The sequence below is a fragment of the Eulemur rufifrons genome, chromosome 8 (assembly GCF_041146395.1).
Source record: "Eulemur rufifrons isolate Redbay chromosome 8, OSU_ERuf_1, whole genome shotgun sequence".
Classification (NCBI taxonomy): Eukaryota; Metazoa; Chordata; class Mammalia; order Primates; family Lemuridae; genus Eulemur; species Eulemur rufifrons.
In genome coordinates, this window is record NC_090990.1 from 9,534,448 (window position 1) to 9,559,018 (window position 24,571).

The 24,571-nt window shown below is 41.0% G+C and overlaps 1 protein-coding gene across 1 annotated transcript in view; it reads left to right on the top strand.

The window, feature by feature from the left end:
- The first annotated feature begins 3,050 nt into the window (after positions 1–3,050).
- DDI2 (DNA damage inducible 1 homolog 2) overlaps positions 3,051–24,571 on the top strand; it is a 28,931-nt gene continuing 7,410 nt past the window's right edge. The window contains exons 1-6 of the mRNA XM_069479380.1: positions 3,051–3,415; positions 10,862–10,991; positions 13,978–14,214; positions 15,814–15,940; positions 18,563–18,690; positions 22,284–22,412. Coding sequence (XP_069335481.1) covers positions 3,278–3,415; positions 10,862–10,991; positions 13,978–14,214; positions 15,814–15,940; positions 18,563–18,690; positions 22,284–22,412 — 889 coding nt within the window. The 5' untranslated portion in view covers positions 3,051–3,277. The remainder of the gene's footprint in view (positions 3,416–10,861; positions 10,992–13,977; positions 14,215–15,813; positions 15,941–18,562; positions 18,691–22,283; positions 22,413–24,571) is intronic.

A 24,571-nucleotide genomic window follows, 5' to 3' on the forward strand; every position in this document is an offset into this window, starting at 1 on the left:
GACATAGTCTCAGAAGTCACACAATGTCACTTATGTGGCTGGGCTCAGTGGCCATGTCTGTAATCCTAGCACTTTGGGAGGCTGAGGTGGGAGGATTACTTAAGCCCAGGAATTCAAGACCAGCTTGGGCAACATAGTGAGACTGATAAGGAAAACCCGCATCTATTACTTGGCGCATCAGCCACCTGAGACCCCCACCCCTCACAGAAGACCCGCATCAGCATAATACTTATCTATTACCTAGCCCATCAACTAATCTATTACCTGGCGCATAAGCATAACACTAAACCTATTACCTGGCGCAACAACATAATACTAACATATTACCTTAGCTAACTGAAACCCCACTACTCAGACCACCCCAACTTAATAAAAGTGGGAAAAATTGGGAAGACAGGGCTCAGAATTTGGTGGCGAGACCCCTCTGAGCCCGCCGGAGAATAAACCTTGATTCTCCAACTCTCCGTGTGCCGCTAGGTTTGTCCTTGGGACCACTTGCTGTAACAAGACCCTGTCTCTACCAAAAAATATTAAAAAATAAAATATTATCTGGGTGTGGTGGTGCGAGCCTGCAGTTCCCAGCTACTCTTGAGGCTAAGGCAGGAGGATCATTTGAGCCCAGGAGTTTGCGGTTACATTGAGCTATGATTGTACCAGTGCATTCTAGCCCTAGGGGACAAAGTGACACCCTGTCTCTAAAAAATAAATAAAAATTAAAAAACATTGTCACTTATGCCAAAGTCAGGCTGCCATGATTTGAATCGAGGGACATACAGCACCCACCTAATGGAAGGAATGTCATGATCACATTGTAGGAAGAACATATAGGATGGGAGATATTGTGGTAAAATCTGGCAGATCTGGGAACCTGAGCACCATTAGAAAAAATACAACATAAAAATTAATCAATTATTCCAATCTCAGCTGATTCCATGACACCACCTGGCAATCCTTGAACATTTCTCTACTCAACTTGCCGTGATTATGTCAAACCGTCTCCACCATGGAAGGCACTATGTGTATGTCTTTGCTGATATTCATTCCCAACCACCTTTTCCCCATCCATGTGCTTTAAAGAGGTTAGAAAAGCTAAACACTCACTTTCCTAGGCTCTCTTTCATCTGTGTGACACAGTTCCATCCAGTGTAATGTAAGCAAAAATCTCCTGAGGGATTTCTGGGCAAGCTTCTTCCTTGAATAGGCAAAATGATGCATATTGCCACCGTCTGGGAGAGGCCAAAAGAATTGCAGAAGTATTGGCCCTGCTGTCATTGAGCCACTGAACCAATGTAGCCGCCTACCTTCAGGCCTCCTAGCCCATGAGACAATATACTTATTTGTTTAAGCCACTGATAGGTTTTCTGTTACTTGTAGCCAATACAATCACTCTCCTGAATCCCCTGCTCCTCCACTTTCTCTCTTTTATAAAAGACTTCAGCTGGTAATTTTCTCTTTCTTGCCACCAAACCTACCACTTGCTGCATCCATAGCTACCTTGTTTCCCCCTTCCCTTTTGTTATAATGGAAGAAGGGTTCCTGCTCCACAGACCAAGGAGTGGGAGTAAATGGGGAGATGCTAATCTTGAATCCATTCTATATTCATCTTCCAGTTGTCAACGAAAAGAAGCCAAACTGTAAAATAATCTAAAGAGGTTTATTCTGAGACAAGTTTGAGGACCATGACCTGGAGCCACGCCCTAGAAGCCTTGAACAAGCGGACTTGCTGTGGTTGGGTTACTGTTTGGTTTTATACATTTCAGGGAGTCATGGATTACAGGTAAATTCATAAATCAATACATGGAAGGCACGCATTGGTTTGGCCTGAAAAGGTGAGCCATCTCAAAGAGGGGGTTGAGGGGCTTACAGGTGGGTTTAAAGACTCTTTGACTTATAATTGGTTAAAGAAATGAAGCTTTGTCTACAGACTTGGAATGTCTTAAGTTAAGGAAGTCTCTTAATCAGAGACAAGCTACTAGCCGTATGTTTGTTGTGTAGATGGAGGCCCTGCAGGTTTGTCTTGCAAAGCCTTAGGCTTGTTAATGAGTTACAAAGGATGTCTCCAAGAATGGAGGAGGGCATGATGAGGCATTTCTGACCTCCCTCTTCATGGCTGGCAATTCAGTTTTAGGGTATCCCCTTGGCCAAGAGGGGGGTCCATTCAGTCAGCAAGTGAGGGGGAGCCTTAAGATTTTATTTTAGTTCACACAGTTTTGGTTTTCATAGTCATTCTCACATGCTGGGCCTCTACTACTCATCAGCTGTGTAGCCTTAAACAGGCCATTAAAGTGGCAAATGTTTGTTGAGTAGATTCTAAGCTGTGCTCAATGAAGGCGCTGGGCTAGATGCTGGGGTTTGTCAGGGCCAGGAAACAGACGCAGTCCAAACAGGCAGAAAACTGTTTACAAGGTAGGGGAGGCACCGAGAGTGAACAACGTGGCTGGGAGGGAAGCGTGGGAAGAGCTCAGGAAGCAAGGCTGGAGAGGTAGGAAGGGGCCAGAGCCCCCTGAGTTCTACAGCCTCGACAGGGTAATGATTTTGGTTTTAATCCTAAATCAGAGACAGGAAGTAAGTTAATCTCTCTGAGCCTCAATCCTACCTTAAAAAATATGTTTCAGAACTAACTAGCCTGTTAGTCGCTTGTACTGGGTCCAGGTGTTTTGTTTTTTTTCAGGTCCAGAGTTAAAGGCAAGGACTTGTGTTTTTATTCATATTTGTGTGGCCAGTGCATAGCACATGGTAGGCGCTTAATAAATGTATGTTGTATGAATAAGTGAGAGTGTGGACTCCTCCACAGATTTCTGTTATTAAGACAACTAGTTTAATAGTTTTCTTTCTTGGCATTCCTTTCCTCTCCTCGGCTCCCCTACCTCCGCCCTCCCACGCCCCCTCCCCGCTCCTCCCGCTCCAATCCCCTCCCGACCCCCCGCCTCCCCGTCCCGGCCCCGCCCCGTGAGTCACGAAGGCGGAGAAGCCGAGGCGGGCTTTACGGCAGCCGCGTTGCGGCGGGGCGGGGCGTCGGGCGGCTGGCGTGCTTGGCGGCAGAGGTGGGAGGCAGGCCGGCAGGCAGACGTACTCGCAGGCGGGTGGCGGTGTCCGTGCTCGCTGGTGAGGGCGGGAGCGAGTGAGTCACTGAGCGTGTGTGAGGGAGGGAAGGAGCGAGCGGGCGAGCGAGCAGCCCGCGCCGTCCTCCCGCAGCACCAGCCAGGCCACGCCGCCGCCGCCTCCCCTCCGCCCTGCGCCCAGGCCGGGCCGAGCCGAGCCGGGTCGGGCCCGGGCCATGCTGCTCACCGTGTACTGTGTGCGGAGGGACCTCTCCGAGGTGACCTTTTCCCTCCAGGTCGACGCCGACTTCGAGCTGCACAACTTCCGCGCGCTGTGCGAGCTCGAGTCCGGCATCCCTGCAGCTGAGAGCCAGGTACGCCGGGGAGCGACCCGGGGTCCCCCCTCCCGGAGCTAGCCCTCCCTGCCTTGGGGCCTCATGCCCTCCCTTTGCTACTGGTGAAGAATTGGGTGGAGGAGAGCAAGGATAGCCATTCCTAGCTCGCCCCCGCATCCGGGAGGGAGCTGGAATCGGTAGCTGCCCCCACACACCCTGAGTGTGGGGTACGAGGAGAGAGAGCAGAGAACCTGACCGCAGACGCACCCAACAGCAGCATGAGGGGCGCGTGGACTGTTGAGTAGTCCTACCCACCTTCTGGCTTTTTGGCCCCTTCTCCCTTACTAATCCCAAATTTGGGGTGTAGTCGTGGACCTAAGAAGCAGTCTTGGGTTTGCAAGGGCTCATACATCCTGCTTCACCAACCAGAAATACCTGTTTGGATCACTGTGGTAGATAGATGTTCATCTGCTTTTTTGGAGAGGGTTCCTGCTTAACTAAATGCACTTTGCCTTTAAATGTACAGATTTGCTCTTTAGGTGAAGGAGAAAGTTTGAGACTTGGCACTACCTCGTTTTGAGGCCTTTGGAAGTGCTCTTTTCCATACCACATGGGTTTGTGGTTAAATTCTTTTTAAAAACAGTAATTACTCAAACCGTTTTCTTTCGGTTCTTCCCTGGTAGTAAGCCGACAATCCCTCTTTCTTTCAGGTAACTGTTCAGAGTTTGGGTCAATTCAAAGCTTAGTGCTTTGTAAGGATATTTGCTTGAAAATGCCCTAGTATCTTCTCAGTGCGATTTCGTGGTTTCATTTCCCTACACGGTTTGCTGGAAAGAAGTTCAGTCCGTCTTACATCTTAAATAAGCAAAGTCATTTATTTTCAAAACGCTTTGGGGCTTCCACTAGTCTTTATCAAACAAAATTGGTGACAATAGCTCTGTAGCCTTTACACTAAAACACTTAGATCCTGGCTTAAGTGGGAGGATATAGTCTAAACATTAAGAAAATTATAAAAGTGTTCTAAGACCCCAGAATGTAAATGTTGGTTTCCTACTGCAGTTAGGAAATAGTTCCAAAAACTGTTACCCAATTACAGCTTGTTCTGCTGTCTTATGGTAAGCAAATGTGTCAATATTTTGTTCAGAAGTATGATTCCTTTACACAATGTGAACTTCAGAACTTTGGCATAAAGCTATTCAGAAAGAATTTATTTCAAGGCACAGAGTGTCACTCAATTACACAGGCTGGCAAAGGCTACAAAGAAATTGTTAAAAGGGATTTTTCTTTTTTTGCAACTTCTTTTATAAAAAGTTAATCCACAAAAACTCAGGAACTAGTTCCTGTCAGTGAATCCCTCATGTGGAGAACTAGGAAAGGACAGTTTAAATAGAGAGGGAAAATGAACTCAATTTTTGAGGATGGCTTTTTCAGTTCTTTTCCTTGTGGCTGTTATAATATCCTAGTTATAATAATCAGCTGGTACGGGAAATAAAAAATTAAAATGTAAATTGATTTTGTTATTAAGGTTTGGGAAAAGAGATTGAGACTGTTTGTTTTTGCACTTTTTGTGATTGTTGTAGCAAGAAATTTAAGTAAATTAAAGGGGTGTCGGATTGAAAGACTGTTGTATGGTTGAGGCAGGCACTGTCCTCTGCCAGTTCAGAAAGTTGGGAATACCTTACTGATAGAACATAGGCTAAATCCAAACTCTCTGTCGTTTGTTTTGTCAATGTTATGGCATTTACTTCCTTCCCAAGCCAAATTAGCATATAGAAACCCGGGGTTCTGACTCGTGTTAAGCCTGTATTAGATAGCCGGAAACAACTCCTGTTTTTCAAGTTTGTTCTGTTGGCTCCACTGTAACCTGACAACACAGTGTCTATTTTAGGATGTCTGGTGGTCGGTTGTCTTTCCACTTGCTTGCCCATCAGGCAGGAACAGGATCCACCCTAGACACTTGAGTCATTTCCTTTCATCAAATCATAAAAGTAAACATCATTATAGTTTTAACCTACAAACACACCATCTTCACATAGTTGAGGGCCCCCTCCATTTACCTCCCAGGGTTCTGCTATTACTCATCTTCCCTTTCTCTCATAGATCTACTGGTTTGTTTACCTCACTCTTATTTTCTTATTTACCTTCTTCATTCTCAATCCTTCACCTCCCATTTCTGACTCCGTATCTTCAAGGGAGCTTTTTTGTTTTTTTTAATGTTCCTAGCTATTCTTTTCAGCCACTGTGTCCAGACTTCTGATCTCCAAACTTTTTCATATGTATCCTTGTCAGTAAAATGTTTCAGAACATGCTCGTAGTTACGTGTATAATATATACATGAACTAATGTTATGGATTATATATGTCCATGTATTATACACTATAAAATATATAACATGCATTATATGTACATATATGGTACATTATGTACATAAGTTACATTATATACATAAAGTAATATATACATTATAAACAAACACATAATAGAATTTCAGGAAAGTTGAAGTAAAGTAAATGGAAATAAAAATTCTAGTATTTTCTGTTTTCTTCCTGTACCCTTAAAGAATTGTCTTGCATCCCTGCCCCACAGTGGGTATCACTGGTTTAGAATTTAGTTTTCCACCTGAGTGACAATTGTACATAAGCATACACTTGGAAAATGTTAATTTTTAACAGCTCTAGTCTGATAATAGTAGTTATAATGCAGTGATAAAGAATTTAGAATAGAAACCATCTCTGCATGTGATTAAGGTTGGGCATGTTCCATCTCTTAATACAAGTGTGGGCCTGGAAAACCAGTCGTGGCTCTGATGCTTTGATGCAGACTTGTCTGGGTTAACTTCAGTGATCAGAACTTAGCTTCACTTTAAACTAATGTCTTCCTATTTTTGAAACATCATTATAATTTACTTCTGTAGGTAGCATGTGGTAAAAAGTGTGGAGAATGTGGAAGGGCCCTCAAATGACAGGCACATTTAAATGCCAAGTAATAGCAGTAACTGTATGATCCCGGAAACACAGCTCTATACACGGCATGGTCTGTGGTTTGTAAAATACTATTTTAAACCAGTGGAAACTGAAATTTCCTATTGTAGCTGGTTTTGGCATATTTATTGTCACAGGTAATTTTCATGTATTTTTTGCTGATCAACACTACATATTCATTATAGAAAATGTGTGACAAATAGAAAAGAATAAAGAAAAGCATACTTATTACCTCATAACCTAGAGAAAACTGTGGCTTACTTTTCAATGTATTTTTTCTAAGATTTTTTTCCTTTTTATAGTTAATAGGTCTTTTAAACGTGATGGGGCCTGAACAATATAAAATTGTTTATATGAAATTTATGTGAAAGGAAATTATCTTTTTTCAGTCACTGCTACAATGTTAGCATTTTCCCGTAACACTTCAGATTCTTCAAATGTATAATTTTTAATGGCTGTATAAATATACTGTCATATAGATGTACTGTAATTTATTTAACAGTTTCCTCGTTAGGCATAATATTGGGGGAAATTGGAAACAGCTATGGGTAACATTGTCACAGGCATTTATATACTTACATGTCCTCCACTTTATATGTCCTCCATTTCTGATTATTTTCTCAGGTTAAGAGGCAGAGTCTCACTCTATTGCCCAGGCTAGAGTGCCGTGGTGTCAGTCTAGCTCACAGCAACCTCAAACTCCTGGGCTCAAGCAATCCTTCTGCCTCAGCCTCTCGAGTAGCTGGGACTACAGGCATGCGCCACCATGCCTGGCTAATTTTTTCTATATATTTTTAGTTTTCCAGCTAATTTCTTTGTTTTTCTTTTAGTAGAGATGGAGTCTCACTCTGGCTCAGGCTGGTCTCCAACTCCTAAGCTCAAACAATCCTCCTGCCTTGGCCTCCCAGAGTGCTAGGATTACAGGTGTGAGCCACCGCGCCTGGCCAGGTTAAATTCTTAAAGATATGGAATTGCCAGGTCAAAGGCATAAACTTTTTGAAAGGCTTTTAGTAATCCTTGCCAAATTGCCTTCCAGAAGGATTGTAAAAGTCAAGTTGGCCATTACATGGAATGGTATGTATAGATAACTTGACTTACAGTGAGCACTCAGTTAATGGTAGTACTATCATGAAGCGATTCACATGTGGTTCCAAAGGTTTTGTGGCCAGTTTGTGGGTCCTTAATGCTAGAAATGTATTGCTAAGATTTCTGTTAATAGAAGGCTCTCATTCAGAGACCAGAAAACATTTGACCTCATGCTTAAATATTTTAGAGTTTTATTAATTAGTTTATTGTTAAATGTTGATTAAGATTAGAATTCAGTCTCTAGGGTTCCTCCTCTGGTGTAAGTACTAGCAGTTATGCCAGTTCTGCCCCTTAAGACCAGTAGCTATATACGTCATTCCATCATAACAGTTTCCATCGCGATAGCTGCCACAGTATTTCCTCAGCAGGCAGTATCATTTTTATAAAGGCAGGCAGCATGACCTAACAATAAAAATGTACAACCCAGATAATCACTAACATCAAGCATGTATATGAAATATGGAATATTGCTATCTGCCCCAATTTCCTGGAACTACTACTGAAGAACTTGGGTGAGGAGCAAATGTTCTTCACACTGACAAAGCAGCAGCTGTGCTCCATTTTAGTCTAAGGACACAAATGAGATCAACTAAAGCATAGTAACAATTATAATTACCACAAAGGACTGATTTCTTTGTTAAAATAGGCTTAAGAGTCCAAGAAAGAATTATTTTGCAATGTAAGTCCCAAAGTAAATCTGTGTGATCTTCCAGCTGAACATGAGTACCATCTGTATAATGGGAGTCCAGAGAGCAAGGAGGTGGTACTGTTCCTTTCTTCGTTTTCGGAGCAAGAGGATACATTAAGCAATGAACAGTATATTGATCCTCGTGGTGGGTATAAAGCCCTTAGTGGATCTTATTAAAGTCATCAGGCTAATTTACCAGGCCACTTTGGGGTTATGTTTGGGGAAGATGTATTACTATAAGGTACTAGAGAAAAGTATGGGCTTTAGAGTCAGTCAGGTGTGGTACTAGTCACAGTTCTCTCTTTTTAATAGCCGTGTGGCCTCAGGTCACTTAACTCTCTGTATCTGTTTCCCTGTCCATAAAATGCGACAAATAATGGCTAACTCATAAAATGATTGTGAGACTTAAATGAGAGGATGTGAGGGTTAAGTGGGAGACTGAGAGAACCTGGTAGGTTGCTGGCTCTTAATAGAAGCTCATTCAGTGATAGCTAACTGCTATTTTAATTTGGCTTTCCAGGTAGTATTTCGAACCCAAAGAGAATTCAGTGATCTTGTGGATAGGATCATCTTGATCCTCCTGAGTTTGAGTCATTGTAAATAAATAAATTTTCTCTTATCAGCTAGAATATGTCATTGCTGCAGGAGACTGATAACGTATCTCCATATATATGAGAGTTGAGTTTCTGAGCCTGGAAAATTAAAGAGTAGGTTGTTCATTACTGGTGACTTCACTATGGTGGCTTCACAATATTGATGCCACCTTAGTTGGCATTTCTCTTGGCTTGGCATGCCTCTTTCTTGTTGCACACCTCAACCTGTGACACTTATCACTTCTGGTTTATGGATTTTCTTCCAAGCAACCTCACAAGTTATAATATGACTCTTGGTTATACTGCAAAAAGTCTATGTTAATTCTGATATACTTTACTGTGAGATATGTGCTTAAATAAGGCTGTGTGAATGGGATGATAGAGTGACAGTTGCAGTCCGTTGGAATGTATTTTAACTCTGCAAGTTGGGGTTAAGAAGCTATTACGCTTTTTCTAGTCATGTATAAAACTTGTAAAGTGTATTTGAACCTACAGTCAGTTTTTTGCTCAGCCCCAGAAGGAACTAGATTCAGTTTCCTATTAGTCCTGTTCCTCATGTTAGTGTAAATTCTGAGAGCAGATGTAACAATCACTTTTTTCCTGTTTAAATGCTACATTTTCAGTTCTGTGCCAGTTAACCTTACCATGAGAGCTGTGAAGAAACATTGTAGAACGATGGTGTAGCAGAAAGAACTGGAAGGGATAGCTGTAATGATAATCTAGCTCCAACTGCTTGCTTGACAAATGGGAAGGGTGGCTTGGACTCTCTGAGTGGCATGCCCCTCTCTGGGAGTTACTGGCAGAGCCAGCACAGAACTCAAGTTCCTCAGTTTGCATGTGGCCTGGTGAAAAGCGAATCACTAGGAAGAAAAGCTTTCAAAGCCTGAGTTTATTCTGAATGCCTTCTGGAGTATATAATCGTGCAGGGCAGGTTTTATGTTCCTTCTTGATAAAATTACAGTAGGCCTTTGTGTGTTCATTTCTTTTCTTTCCACACCACATTTTTATTTAGTACATCCTTGATCCTTTTTTCCATCTGTGTTTAATTGTTTTTTTCTGAATTTCTTTCACTTTTAATTTCCACTCATAAGCATAAGAGTGGTAAAACTGGAGAGGGTAGAACAGAAGTAAGAATGCAGGAAGGGTGACATTTGGGAAACTTTTAAACCTGCTAATGTACAACATCATTTAAAAGTACACATTATTTAATAGTACTGTAGTTAGAATACTCAGAGTAAATTATTCCTTTCCCTCCCTGCTCAAAATAAATCTAAAATTATGTCCACTACTTTCATAAATTCATCCTTTAATTCAACAAATATTTGAACATCAATTATATAACAGGTCCTGTTATGGTGAATGAAACAAAGAGTCCCTGTCCTCAAGTGGCTTACATTTGGTGGGGCACAAAGATAACAAATAAATAAATATATAATATATAGTATGTTAGGTGAAAATACGTTTTAAATATGATATTACGAAAGAGCTCCAAAGAGGTAATGTTTGATCAGAGACCTCAAAAAAATTACTAGAGAAAACATTCCTTAGGTGGAGACAAGAATAAGTGAAACAGCCCTGATGGGCAGGTTGATCCCTGTTATTTGAGGAAAACAGACATGCCAGGTGAGGTCAGAAGGGGAGCCAGGGGCCAAATTTCTGGGGCCTGGTAGGTGATGGGAAGGATTTGGGTTTTATTCTAGGTGTGTTCAAAACCCATTGGAAGGCTGGGCATGGTGGCTCATGCCTGTAATCCTAGCACTCTGGGAGGCCGAGGCGGGGGGATCGCTTGAGGTCAGGAGTTCGAGACCAGCCTGAGCAAGAGCTAGACTCCATCTCTACTAAAAATAGAAAAAAATTAGCCAGGTATGGTGGCACACGCTTGTTCCCAGCTTCTAGGGAGGCTGAGGCAGGAGGATCGCTTGAGCCTAGGAGTTTGAGGTTGCTATGATCTAGGCTAACGCCATAGCTCTCTAGCCTGGGCAACAGAGTGAGACTCTGTCTCAAAAAAAAAAAAAAAGTTGGAGTGTTTTGAACAGGGAATTATATTATCTGATAAGAGGAAAACTGGTCTTTTCTGCTTTGTATGCCATGTTGCTTCTCAGTGCTTTATACTGTTACATATCTTTTCTTCTTGTAGATTGTCTATGCTGAAAGACCTCTCACAGACAACCACAGATCCCTGGCTTCTTATGGTTTGAAAGATGGGGATGTTGTGATTTTACGACAGAAGGAGAATGCAGACCCTCGACCTCCAGTGCAATTCTCAAGTAAGACATCTCTTAGTGGTTTAGCATCTCCTAATACAAGCATCAATAGGTAGCGGAACATAGTGGTTCAGTTTTGAATTCAGACTACTAGGATACAGATCGTGACTCTGCCTCTTGCCTACTGTGTAACTTTGGACAAGTTATGTAATCTCTCTAAATCGGTTTCTTCTCCTTTAAGATAGGAGCCATGATTAATCCCAACTCCTCAAGTTGACGTGAGAATAGTGCATGTAAAACCATCAGCGCATAGCAAGCCCTCAATAAATGTTAGCTTCTCTTATCAGTGATATTAAGCAATAATCTTTATCCTTGGGAAGGACTTGAGATACTACATATGCCTATGATTTGTAACTGACTTTTGCTACTTTGTGTCTGACTTTCAGTGCCTTTGTGGAGCATTTTATAGTCAGCTAGGCACTTGCACCCACATTTCACATGATCTCATAAATTGGTTGTGGGGGAAGAGATCCCTCTTTGTGATTATTTATCATTAACAGATGAAGCTTAGATTTTAAATGATGTCTTCAAAGTTACATTGCTAGTAAGTGAAGACACAGGAATTAAAACTTCGTGCTTTTTCCATTATACTAAACTTGATGAACATTAAGTAGCTAGGCCACCAAGTTGTTTTTCCCACCAACTTACGTTAATCATGTGAAAAGAAACTGTTAGCTGTCTTGAATGCTCTATCCAGAATAGGTCTTTATAGTCTGGAATCTGTGCATTGGGATTGAGGAACTTTCTGTGTTACTGAAATAATATGCAGAATTGTGTGGGTGTGAATGTGTGTGCATTTGATGGGGTAAGGGGCCAAAGCTGTCTTCAGACACTCAGAGGGGCTCATGAGCCACAAAAAGTTTATAAGGTTCTGATGTGGAACTGCTTGGTGAAATGCGTTAGTTTTTTCCATTTCCTGACATATTCTGCTGTTGCTTTAAATAGTATTTAGCCTCCAGGTCACCTGGTTTTAAAGTTTATGTTAACAGATGATAGGAGTCTGGGTGATGACCGACGCCAGCTTTGAGCACAGTGCTTGCATTCAGCCTGAAACTGGAGCTGTGCAGGACCAGCAAGCACTGGCTCCACCAGATCTGGATTACATTAGTCCCTTGGGGCTACTGCTAAACTTTATAAAGAGTAGTTGTTCAAATATACCAGTCAATAAAAACCAAATCTTCCTTTGGTTAATTTGGTGAGATTGTAAGTTCTGGAGAGTCACCGTTTTTTTTCCTGTAGTGTCCCATATGGACAAAATAGCCCATAGGTTGTGGATAGAAGGGATCTGGTCCATAAAGTAAACATGTTTTTCAAAATTATTCTGAAGTGAGTGGACTCTGAAGATAATGTGTAACAGTGGTGGAGATAAAATTTCTTGGCCTGCAAAGAAGGCCTGTCCATATGTGTTTTGCTAGCTGTTATAGATTAACTACCTCACAGAAATCATGCCATTCACGTTACCTTTTCATTGGTTGGGAGTTAACACTCTGTCTCCCTCTCTCTTTCTCATTCTCTCACTCATTCTCACTTTCTCAGTCTCTCACACACACACTAGCTGACAGCTGAAGTCTGTTTGAAGAAAGTGGATAGTCAAACCTGTACTAAAGGGCAGAAACTTTATGCCTGAGTTGAAGCATTCCCTTTTTCTGTTTGAGGTCCAAAAGGCTTCAGGATAGTCCCATACTTGGGACAAAGTTCGGCTGTCAAATACATTTTGGGGCTTAAAGAAATGTTGATTCACTCAGGCTTAGCCCCTCATTCTGGCTCTACTTGTTTACTTTTTCTTTTTTTTAAATAACAGCTTTATTAAGATAAAATTCACGTACCACACAGTTCACTCATTTAAAGGGTATACTTCAATGGTTTTTAGTATAGTCATAGAGTTGTGCAACCATCACCACAATCAATTTCAGCATATTTTCTTCACCTTAAAAAAGGAATCCTGTATCCACAGCAGTGAGTCCCCTTTTCTCTCTAAGCTCCCCAGCCTGAGGCAACCACAGTCTACTTTCTGTCACTATGTATTTACCTATTGGGGGCATTTCATAGAAATGGAGTCATTCTGTATGTGAGTCCTTTGTGCAAGGATTAAAACTCCCTTTTATTTTATTTTCCTTCCATTTTATTTTTTAATTTTTTTTAGAGATGGGGTCTCACTGTGTTGCCCAGGCTGGATTTGAACCCCTGAGCTCAAGCAATCCTCCCTTCTCCAACTCCTGAGCAGCTGGGATTACAGGCACACACTGCCATGCCTGGCTTTCCTTTCATTTTAATAAGGTCAGCTCACCCTGAAGCATAGATGTTGTAGCCTCTGGACCTGTGATGGCTTTTGGTGTACTCAACACTGAGAACCTATGCAAGTCCCGTTTCTTCTTTCTCCTGTAAATTGGTTACACCACCTACCTCTGCAGAGGCATGAGAAAAATTAGCAGTGATGCACAGATGAAAGTGCAGATTCACAACTATTAAGAACTTCCCTAAGCCTAAGCCAATATGCTTAGCACAGACTTGCACAATTTAACGTCTAACATTTGTGCTGTTCTCTTGATATGTGTAGTATTCTTTATCCCAAGTGTCAGGGCTCTTTGAAGCATATGTCAAACCAAACTAGGATTTTTTTCAAGAACAACGTCCAGAATTATGCAATTATATTTATTGAGACTAGCTTTAATTTTTTAAAAACATAAATAAAAATTTGATGTCTACTCTGGGATATTTTATAATTGGGGTTATACCATTGCCTGTTCCCCCTTCTTTCCTATCAGTTTACTCTCCCATTGCCTGTTCCCCCTTCTTTCCTATCAGTTCACTCTCAGACTGTAGTCTTTACATTGAGAGTCAGTGTGAGACAGAGCAAGAGAAAAGGCATTCGTGTCTACAGTTGCCATTTGCTGCTGTTCCATACCATGTATGAGCAAGTGTTCTTTTGCCTTCAAATGTTTTTTTATGGAGTCATTCGAGTAAATTTTGAATTGATTTTCCCCAACAGACTTACCCCGAATAGATTTCAGTAGTATAGCTGTGCCTGGCACGTCAAGCCCCCGGCAGCGCCAGCCACCAGCAGCACAGCAGTCCCACTCATCTCCTGGAGAAATAGCTTCATCTCCTCAGGGTTTGGACAATCCGTCCTTGCTCCGAAACATGTTGCTCTCCAACCCACATGAGCTGTCCTTGCTGAAGGAACGCAATCCACCCCTGGCCGAAGCTCTGCTCAGCGGAGACCTTGGTAAGCTTATACATTTGGAAGGCTGTCAAGCTGGCCTGAGTTGCAGCAGTTGTGTCCCAGCAAATGGGAAGAGCCTCAAGCAGCTGGTGGGTTCGACCCACTGTCACATGATTTACCAAACACACCCGTCAGCTGTCTGTGAGAGGTAAACTAGCACCAAAGACCAAGGCTGAGTTAACTTGTCGTAGTGATAGGATTTTAGGACTGAAATCCATCTAGACCAGCCCCCTCAGTTTATGTTTTTTTCTCATTGTTTTTAGCAGCGTATAACCCAGGTACTGATATTTTGACTTGTCTTAGTTAGATCTTCAATTGAAGAGAACACCAGCAAGCCAGCTGATCCTGGCTGAAATGTTTTTAGTTGCTAAAAACAGGTCCAGTGCCATCAACCTGTACGGGAAAATGGAACCCCCCCACCCCCTCCACTCCAAGTTTAAGTGGTAGCAGGGTTGTTGCCAACAGTTTGTTTAGAGCTATATTTGAGCCATTCTTTTATGAAACAGAACATTGACTTTTAGTAATCTTTAGAAATAGTTTTTTCTGTAAATTCCTCTCATTTTACTCTTGGGTTTATAAGTTAGGTTAAAATTTAAAACATAATGAACATTTGATAACTCATTCTTTAGTTGACCATTTTTTAAATTGAGGCAATATTTACCTTACAGAGAAGTGCACAGATTTTAAGTATGTAATTCATTGAGTTTTGAAAAACTCATGTGACCCCAGTCAAGATACAGGACAATTCTCTCACTCTGGAAAGTTCCATTGTGTTCCCTTGTAGTCAGTTTTCTCCCCATATAGGCTATTTTGATAATCATAGGTTAGTTTTGCTTATTTTTGAACTTCATGTATATAGAATCACAGAGTATGTATTTTCATGTGTCAGGCCTGTTTAACTCAATTTAATGTTTTTTTTTTAGATCCATTCATGTGCGTATCAGTAGTTCATAAGACCATTATCATGGTTTCTTTAATTTGTTATGTCAGCAGATCTAATTGCCAAAGACCATGGTGATGGCACATTTAAGTTTACACATTTAAATGCACCACTATTTAAGAAATAGCAAAATAGATTCTTGTAATATCTTGTAGCAAGCAGTGTTTTCTTTATTAATTTTCCTGCCTGTACAAAATATTATAGGTAGACTAACAGTAGTTTACACTTAATTTATCTGGCTTAAGGCAGAGGGTGTTATTTATATAAAGGAAACAAAACTAGAAGGAGAAAAGGGGAGGATTATATAGTGCTCCATTTTGTTTCTAGGTAATAGAATAATGAGGGCAGTGGGAGGGGAAGAGTAAGGACATTCTATCTGCCACATGGATAGTCATTCCCCACTGATATAAATTGTAAGTCCTTATCTCTGAGTGGAAACAATATGATGGGTAACTTATGAGAATAAAAGGTTTTTGCAAATTCTTTTTTTACACTGAATTTAAATGAAGAAATAGTCTTGCCTCAGAGAATAGAAAGCAAATGTAATTTCTCTTCCCCTCCTCATCTCTCATAGTTGTATTTTGAGAAGTTGTTTGGTGTGGAAAAGTACCGATGAATGAAAATACAGTGGTACTTAAGATTTTTCTCCCTTATTTTTGTAGAGAAATTTACCAGAGTCCTGGTGGAGCAGCAGCAGGACCGAGCCCGGAGAGAGCAAGAAAGGATTCGTCTCTTTTCTGCTGATCCCTTTGACCTTGAAGCTCAGGCAAAGATAGAAGAAGATATAAGGTAATGATCTGTTCATGTAAAGAACAAGACTCAGAGATTCCAGTTTCCCAAACTGCAGGTCATCTGGCATCTGCTTGGAGGTAGCTTCCTGTTATGGAGTTGAGGAAGTAACCTCAGTCTTATAGGTTGTTCTTTTCTCTTCCCTTTTCCTCATATTTTGATTCAATATTACAAAAGTGTAGGTGTGTAACTTAATGACTTTCTCTTTTCCTAAAATTTTAAGGAAGACTCCCTGACAGAGCATCATTAAAACAGCTCCAGGTAGACAACCCCAGGACTGAGCAGAAGCCTCCATCTGGTGAGACCGAGAGGCTGGTTACTTTATTACATAGGCGAATATGAATCTCTTTCCTTGGACATATTGTGTGAGTCCTGATTAAATCCAAGGCTTGAACGTGGTTGGATTAGAGACGGCTCTGTACAAGTGGAACCTTGTAGTCCTGTTTTCGTTTTGCAGTTCTTGTATTGGCCATAGTGGATAAACTGACTGCCAGACACATTCCAGCTGCAGTTTCTATAATGTGAAGGTTCTCACCTGGGGCTACCTTAAAACCACATGAGAAGCTTTTAAAAGTGCAAATGCTTGGGCTCTTCTCCCAAATCCGATGAATCAGAATCTTCAGGCATGGAGCCTAAGCTAATACAGTGATGCTAATGCCTGTCTCAGCCTCAGTCACATTACTAGTCACAAGCAAGATACAGTTTAGTCAGTCCCTTTGAATGAAAGCTGCTCTTCCTCCCCTAGATTCAGTTTTTGTTGCCAGTTGTGAAGGACTTAGTGTAACTACTAACTGTGATAGTGCTCAGACTGAGTAGCTTTTTACGCACCGTGTCATGTCATCTTTGGTTGCTTAAATGGAGCTTAACTTGGTATTATGTTACCTTGTCAGCTTGGAAATCAAATAATGTTTTGTTAGTTTCTCATTATTCTAAGTGCATATGAAATCAAAGAAGTGTATATTGTACACCAAAGTCAATTGACATCCCTAAGCCATTCACTTGTGTTGTTGTTGATTAAGTGTTCCCATTAATTGTATTAGATATTGGTGAATATCTTTGAGAAGCATGTCACTAGTTAAATCTGTTCAGAGAAACAGGGGAAGATATTTGTGTCCTCTGAATTCGATCACATTGCAGCTATAAGAAAGAACTGATGTAAGTTTTAAAGATTTGTTTGGCTTGCTATACCAGTGATTACAGAGGGTACGTGTACACTGAGGTATGATAGTTTGCGTATTTGCCTAACTAAATTAAATGAAGGTGCTTTTGACTTTCTGAGAAGTTTAATATTTTATTACGGAATGGTTGGTAAAGCATTAAGTCAGTTCAGTTGGTCATTGTTACAAAAAGGACAGACATTATAGTTTAGAGCAGTGGTCAGCAGACTTTTTCAGTAAAAGGCCAGAGAGAGAATATTTTAGGCTTGCAGGCTATACAATCTCTATTGCTCATGTTCAACTCAGTCACTGCCGTGTGAAAGCTACCACAAATAATATGTAAATGCATGGTGTCACTGGGTTCCCATAAAAATTTATTTACCCAAAAAACAGGCTGCAAGTTGTTTACAATGTATTTTACCCACATCTTGTACCCTGTTTTGTTATTGTTTCTGTCCTTAGGTAAGTTGCCCAGCTGCTGACCTAGTTTACATTAATGTTGGTAGTGTTTGGTAACGTTTTTAAAAGGAGACTGGAAATGAAGACATGAAATGTTGGCATAAGCAAGAACTCTCTTTTATATGTTTGTCTCTGATTTAAGAATTAGATATGTTGAATTTTTGAAGAGATTATTTCATAGGCCAAGTGAATTATGATACATATGCATGCAATTTTAAGTGATAGATGCATTTTTCTGAGCATCTGTTCTCATGTTAGCACTGTATATTAGATCCTTTATACCTCTCAACAGCGTGTGATAGGAATTATTACCCTCATTTTACATATTAGAAAACCCAATCCTGGAGAAGCAGCAGGTGCAGCATGAGTAGTTGAAATGTCTGTGTACTCAGTTTGCAAACTTTCTTTTTTTGAGAGAGTCTTACTCTGTTGCCTGGGCTAGAGTGCCGTGGCATCAGCCTAGCTCACCATGTCTGGCTAATTTTTCTTTTTTAGTATAGATGGGGCCTGGCTCTTGCTCAAGCTGGTCTTCAACTCCTGATCTCAAGCAATCCTCTCATCTTGGCCTCCCAGAGTGCTAGGATTACAGGTGTGAGCCACCGTGCCCGGCCCCTGCAAACTTTTTTTTTTGAAGCATGAGGCATGGGAAATGTATGCAGATACCTAGTAAATCCTCAGTTAAAATTGCATTTACAAAATTTTAACATTCTACAGGATAAAAAGGGTATGACCCTTGCTCTCCAGTTTATTTTCTTATTTCTAAGCTTATAAAGGGAGCATAATTATTTTATATTAGGTAGTTTTTATGCCTTTAAATTTTTTGCCAGCTAAGTATCGCATTACCTCCTAATAAATCACCGATTGCAGGATAGGGTACCAATTTCCATGACTCAGTTGCTATAGTTGGGGCAAAAGATACGTACAAATTTTTAATATTGTGACTTTGAAACTGATTTCTCTTCATGGAAGTAATGTTTTCAGTGCCCCTGATCTTGGTCTCTTACAGGCAACAGAACATTGAGGAAAACATGACGATAGCAATGGAAGAGGCTCCAGAAAGTTTTGGCCAAGTAGTGATGCTTTATATAAACTGCAAAGTGAATGGACATCCTGTGAAAGCCTTCGTTGACTCAGGTGATGTCTCCCCGTCTTTTGTGTCTCGGTCTCCCTTTCTGACATGCTGACCTCACACGGGAGAAGAGGAGACTTGAGTGTCCGTTCAGATGGCCGTGCTCCTTTGGACCACTAACTTAACAAGCCTAGGAGTTACTGTTTCACTTGACAATCCTCTTATTAGTAATAGGTTTATTTCTTTAATGGTTTTTTAACCAGTTTTGTATTTTGCAGCGTCTCTTTTATCTTCCTAGCTCCCTTTATTTAGTATCCTGAATTTCTGAGATACTTCTGTAAGAAATTGGGATTAAATAGGTCTAGAAGAAGGAGCTGTATAGGGTATAGGTCAAACGTAGTTCAAACTGGCCTTTGTGCCAGCACTTTGCCAGGATCTGTGAGGAGTGTAAAACTTAGTAGTGGGCATGATTCTTGCCTTAATAGGTAAGGACGTGGAGTTTCCCACTTGAGGAGTCAGGTAATCCTTGTACTAACTGGCACCTTTTCTCTCAGTAACAACTCTTTGCTTTTTGGTAAGACCACAGTATGTAGCATGTTGTGAGTATATGACCGAGTGATCTCACATGTGTCTTAATTCTGGATCTCTCACTGAAGGTGGTAGGATAGGTGAGTTCATAAAGTAGATAAATCCCCTGCTCAAATAATACTTTCCTCCATTTGTTCATTCATGAATACTTGAGCACATGCTAGGTTTCACCTCGTTAAGCGTTTGTATCTTAAGATACAGATATTTCTGGGAGAAGTAAATCTGCTAATTATTGAGTTTAAAAAATACCTACTGAAGCCAGGTGCAGTGGTGTGCACCTGTAGTTCCAGATACTCAGGAGCCTGAGGTGGGAGGATCGTTTGAGCCCAGGAGTTCAAAGCTGCAATGTGATATGATTGTGCCTGTGAATAACCACTGCACTCCAGCCAGGATAACATAGCAAGACCCTGTCTTATTTTTTAAAAAAGTCCTGTTGAGTGCTGTGTGCAGGGCCTTGTGCTGGGGGCTTGTCAGTAAGATTTACTAACTAGAGCTTCAGAGAGCTCCTGTATGAGTGAGAGAGACGAATACATATGAGACCCTGTGTAACACTCAAGAAATAGTGATCCGTTACTGTGTGCCAAGCACCATGCTAGGGGCTTAATATATATCATCTCACTCAATTTTATTTCATCCTCAGAACATCTCTGTGAGCTTTATTCTATTATTCCTATTTTACACATAAAGAGGTCACGCTCTACAGTCTTTTTTACACATAAACTTAGATGTAGAGAGGTGAAGTGACTTTCAGGTATACAGGGTTTGTGAGTGGTGGACCTGGATTGAGCCCCAGATCTGCTTGATTCCAGAACTCTTAACCACCGTGCAAAAATCAGGTGAATGTTGGATAGACCTAAAGACCACATTCCCCCTCTGACTAGAGTGTTCAGGAGTGTCGTCTCAAAATGGGACATTTGAGCTGAGGTGCCTCCCTGGCCAGAGGATTTGGGGCTTTGATCTGAGGCTTGGGAAAAGGCAAGAGAGCAGGAGAAAGGTGCCCTTCTCATCCTGAGTTGCTTAATTATATCAATGACTAGCTTTGTGGATTAACGTGAGGAGGAAAGAAGCAAAGAAAGAATTGCTTTCCCACATTCCCTTTTCCTTCGTTGTCTCTGGGCCTTCTTGAATCTAATTTTCTTCAAATGCCAAGAGTGGCTGGATGCAGGGGCTCATGACTGTAATCCCAGCACTTTGGGAGGCCAAGGTGGGAGGACCCCTTGAGGCCAGGAGTTGAAGACCAGCATGAGCACATAGTGAGACCCTTTCTCTACAAAAAAATAGAAAAATTAGCTGGGCATGGTGATGCGCACCTGTATTCTCAGCTACTCAGGAGGCTGAGACAGGAGGATCACTTGAGCCCAGGAGTTTGAGGTTGGTGTGAGCTATGACTGCACCACTGCACTCCCAGCCTGGGCAACAGAGACCCTGTGTCTAAAAAAAATTTATTTTTAAATGCCAACAGCTTGCAATGCCCTAAAAATGTAGACTATCTAATGAGTAATAATGAACGGGAAGTGCTGGCATTGAATGAGAGGCAAAGTCATTGGGAAAGGGTGGTCAGTTGGGGAGGAGATGGGTCTTGAGCTGGGCCTTAAAAGCATCAGTGGAATTCAGAGAAAGTGAAAGCAGGGGAGGGACCGCTTTACAGGAGGGTCACATTCTTCCTGCTGAAGTAGAAGGGGTTGGAGTAGTAAGAATGCAAGGCTAGAAAGAAACAGTGGGGCCAGGGTGAGGTGGAGTCTGAAGCTGTGGTGATGGTGGTTTGAAACTAACAGAGTGGAAGCCATTGAGGACTTTTGAACAGATGAAGAAGCAAGTGATTTTAAGAAGGTGTATTTTAGGAAAACTGAAGGCAGACACAGATCTGGAGACTTCTGTCCCCCTCAGGGTCAGAACTATTTATTTCCTTGCTTTAAATTATGTATCCATAAAGTGGTTTGGAAGCCAGAGAAATTTTTCACTTGCCAGGGCATAGGGTGTGAGCGAGGCTGATTGTTAGGGTAGAAAGAGGGTCAGAAATAGCAGAAATTATGTAGAGCTTATTTACAATTTTGGGACAGTTCATGAGCCAGAGAGAAGGCTAGAAGACGAGTCAGAAGTGAACCATGCCAGGTTTTACGGCTGCAAGAAAATAATTCCATAGGCAAAGGTAGAGAAATCCAAAGTGGGAATTATTTGGGGAGAAAGAGCTTTATACCTGTTGGCTTTGAGGTAGAAATGTCTAAGACACAGGAATGTGGTATTAGAGTTTAAGGGAGAATTTAGGACTGTGAGTGAAGGTGTCTTGTCTTCTACACAGGCTGACTTTAGCTAAGTATATGTAACTGGGAGAGAAAATAGCTGAAATACCCTTATCTTTAAATGTTGGAGCAGAACATGGGGAGTTAACCTCTAATTGTTTGGGAGACTCCTGGCTTAATCTCCCAAGTAGTGAGTAGCTGGAACTATAGGCGTACACCGCTACACCTGGTTAATTTTTTAAAAAATTTTATGCAGAGTCAGGGTCTTGCTATTGCACAGGCTATATTTGAACTCCTGGCCTCAAGCAGTCCTCCCAACTTTGGCCTCCCAAAGTGGTAGGATTGTGGGCATGAGCCACCACACCTGGTGAGGATATATGTATTTTTTAACTAGGAAACTATTGTGTCCTAAAGTTTGAAGTAAAAATAACTTGGTAAAATGCTCAGAGATACTGAGTATAAACTGCTGAATGTAAAGTAGTGTTTAATTTAGTATTGCTATCTAGACATGGTGGTCATGATTTGAACTTTTAGGTCTTTCCAGGTAGTTTTGCATTTACTGGCAAAGTTTTAAACTATCATTTATTACATTGTAACAAAATATTCTTTCCCTCAGTGTCAAGTTTCCATAGTATGTTTCAGATTCCATTGTGTAACTGAAAATTGAGTAAGTGAGCAGGACACTTGGTAGGTAGGATTGATTTTTTGGAGATAAAAGCCTAGGCATATATTAATAGCTAACTTTTTACCTTATTATTATTGCTGTATTTTGAGTCTTGCCACAAGGGTGGATTTTGTTTATATTATCTGATGTTTCTCTCACTATCCAGGTGCCCAGATGACTATTATGAGCCAAGCTTGTGCAGAAAGGTGTAATATAATGAGACTGGTGGACCGTCGCTGGGCAGGGATTGCCAAAGGAGTGGGCACCCAGAAGATTATTGGAAGGGTACATCTAGGTGAGCAAAAGGCACTGGGAGTTGCTGTCTTTTCATAGGGTATTTGTAGGGTAGTAGGTTTGTAAGGTTTTAGAGGTTTTTTTGTTTTGTTTTGTTTTTTAATTTCTTTTGTGTGGATACATCTGATCCAATAAATCACATTCCTAGAAATTTTAAATCCTGTGTTCTATCCAAGATATACATGCTTTTGCTGGTTAAAAAAAACTTAGCCTCCTACGCACTTCTCTTTCCTGTTGCTCAGAGATAATCCCTTTCAGTTATTTTAGCTGATTTCTTTTGGTACTCACCTCTGTGTTTCTAAATAACATGTGTATATTTCTGTTTATTGTTGTGACTTTGTAAATGATTTTGAGAGCTTGAGTCATCTAATTGAATATGATGACTTTTCTTTCATGTCTAGTATTCTTTTCTCTTACAATGAATAATCGTCCTTTTTTTGTCATTTGGTTTGTTATGTACTATTCATCCCCATACACTTCCCTGGTTATGTAAATCTCCTTTAAACAGGTGCAGGCGTGTCAGGTATTGCATATGTTTCATTTTATTGAAGACACTTCTTCCCAAGCCTAGACTGCTGGTTCCAGGACTGCTTCACAGCTGTTGTTCTGAAACCTTTCTTGAATCCTGAGGAAGAAATCCTGAAGATTCCTTTCTCTTCTGTCTTGTGATGGATTACCTGAATCTCTGTCTTCCCATGTTTTGTCTTGCTCTTCAGTTTATTGGTGTGCCTCTTGCCGTAACTTCCTGAGAAGAGGTGCGTGGGAGTAAGTGGAGACCTTAAGTACCAGAACAAGTCTTTTTCCCCACGTTGTACTGGTCTGACTAGATTGGAAATTATTTTCTTTCACAATTTTGAGGCATTGCTCTTTAGTCTTTTCACTGTCAGTGTCCCTGTAGAGAAGCTGGATGCTATTCTGATTCGTGATCCTTTATGTGAAAGATTTTTTTTTTCTTCTTCGAAGCCTGTAGATCTTCTCTTTGACCTCAGTGTTTAGAAATTTTGTAGGGATGTACTTGGCTGTAGACCTCTTTTCATCTACTGTACTGGGTACTTGATAACCTTTTCAATCTGGAAACTCATGTCCTTCAGTTCTGGGGACTTTCCCTGAATTATTCTGAGGATGATTTTCCTCCCTTCTAGAATGTGTGCTATCCAGATAGGATAATCAGTCTTCCATCCTGAACTTGTCCTATAGTTTTCTTTTCTTTCTTTCATTGTGTTGTGGTTTTTTTGTGTGGGATTTCCTCGACTTTGTCTTCCAACCTTTCTGTTACTTTTGTGTTTGTATTTTATTTTAGATGGTTTTCATATTCTTGGATTCTGCTCATATTAAAGAGTGGGACACCAAAAGGCTGTTTGGAAGGTGACCTGGGTGGGCAGCCATGGCACCTGTGGTCTTCACTATAGGGTGGTCTGGAAGTTGGCAGGGAGAAAAGGGCTGGAGTCTCAGTAAACTTTGACTTAATTCATCCCCCTGGTTTTTAGTCACATGCTCATTGTTCTGTCCCTGTCTTCCTCCATGCCCATCTTGTTAAGAGTGCCTCTGTTTCACCCTCTCCAGAAAATAAACCTCTAGTCTGCTGCTGGGGTGAAGGGTCACCTGGCTGAGCAGAGTGCAGGAGGGGACGCCCCAAGGTCTAACTGTGCCTATACAGACTTCCAACCAGCCTTCCTGCTTTGGGCCCACCTCTACTCCTATTTGCAGAGGTACTTGTGATCAATTCCTAAACCTTGAAGGAGTTGTGTGATGTAAATTGGGTTGCTCTCAGTTTTCCTCATTGTCATCTGCTTTTTAGTTCCAAAATTTTGTTTGTTATCTCTTCCATTGTATTTGGCCTTAGGAATTTGTACCTTAAAAAAAAACCCAAAAACTTTTTTCCAAATTTTTTAGGAGTAAATGTAGATAAATGTGTGTGTTCAGTCCTTCATCTCTAACCAGAACTGTTCTTTTTTTTTTTTTCTTTCTTTTGCTATCCATTTAATAGATGCTCATTGTAGAGAACTTTGAATGTATTGAAGTGTAAGAAGCAGCAAAAAAAAAAAATTCTCTTAAATCCCTTAAGTAAGACTCAATCACCAGTATCATTTGGGTATATCTCCTTCTGGTCTTTTTTCCGTGCATTTTTTTCTGATAAAAGGTGGTCATATAATGTATAAA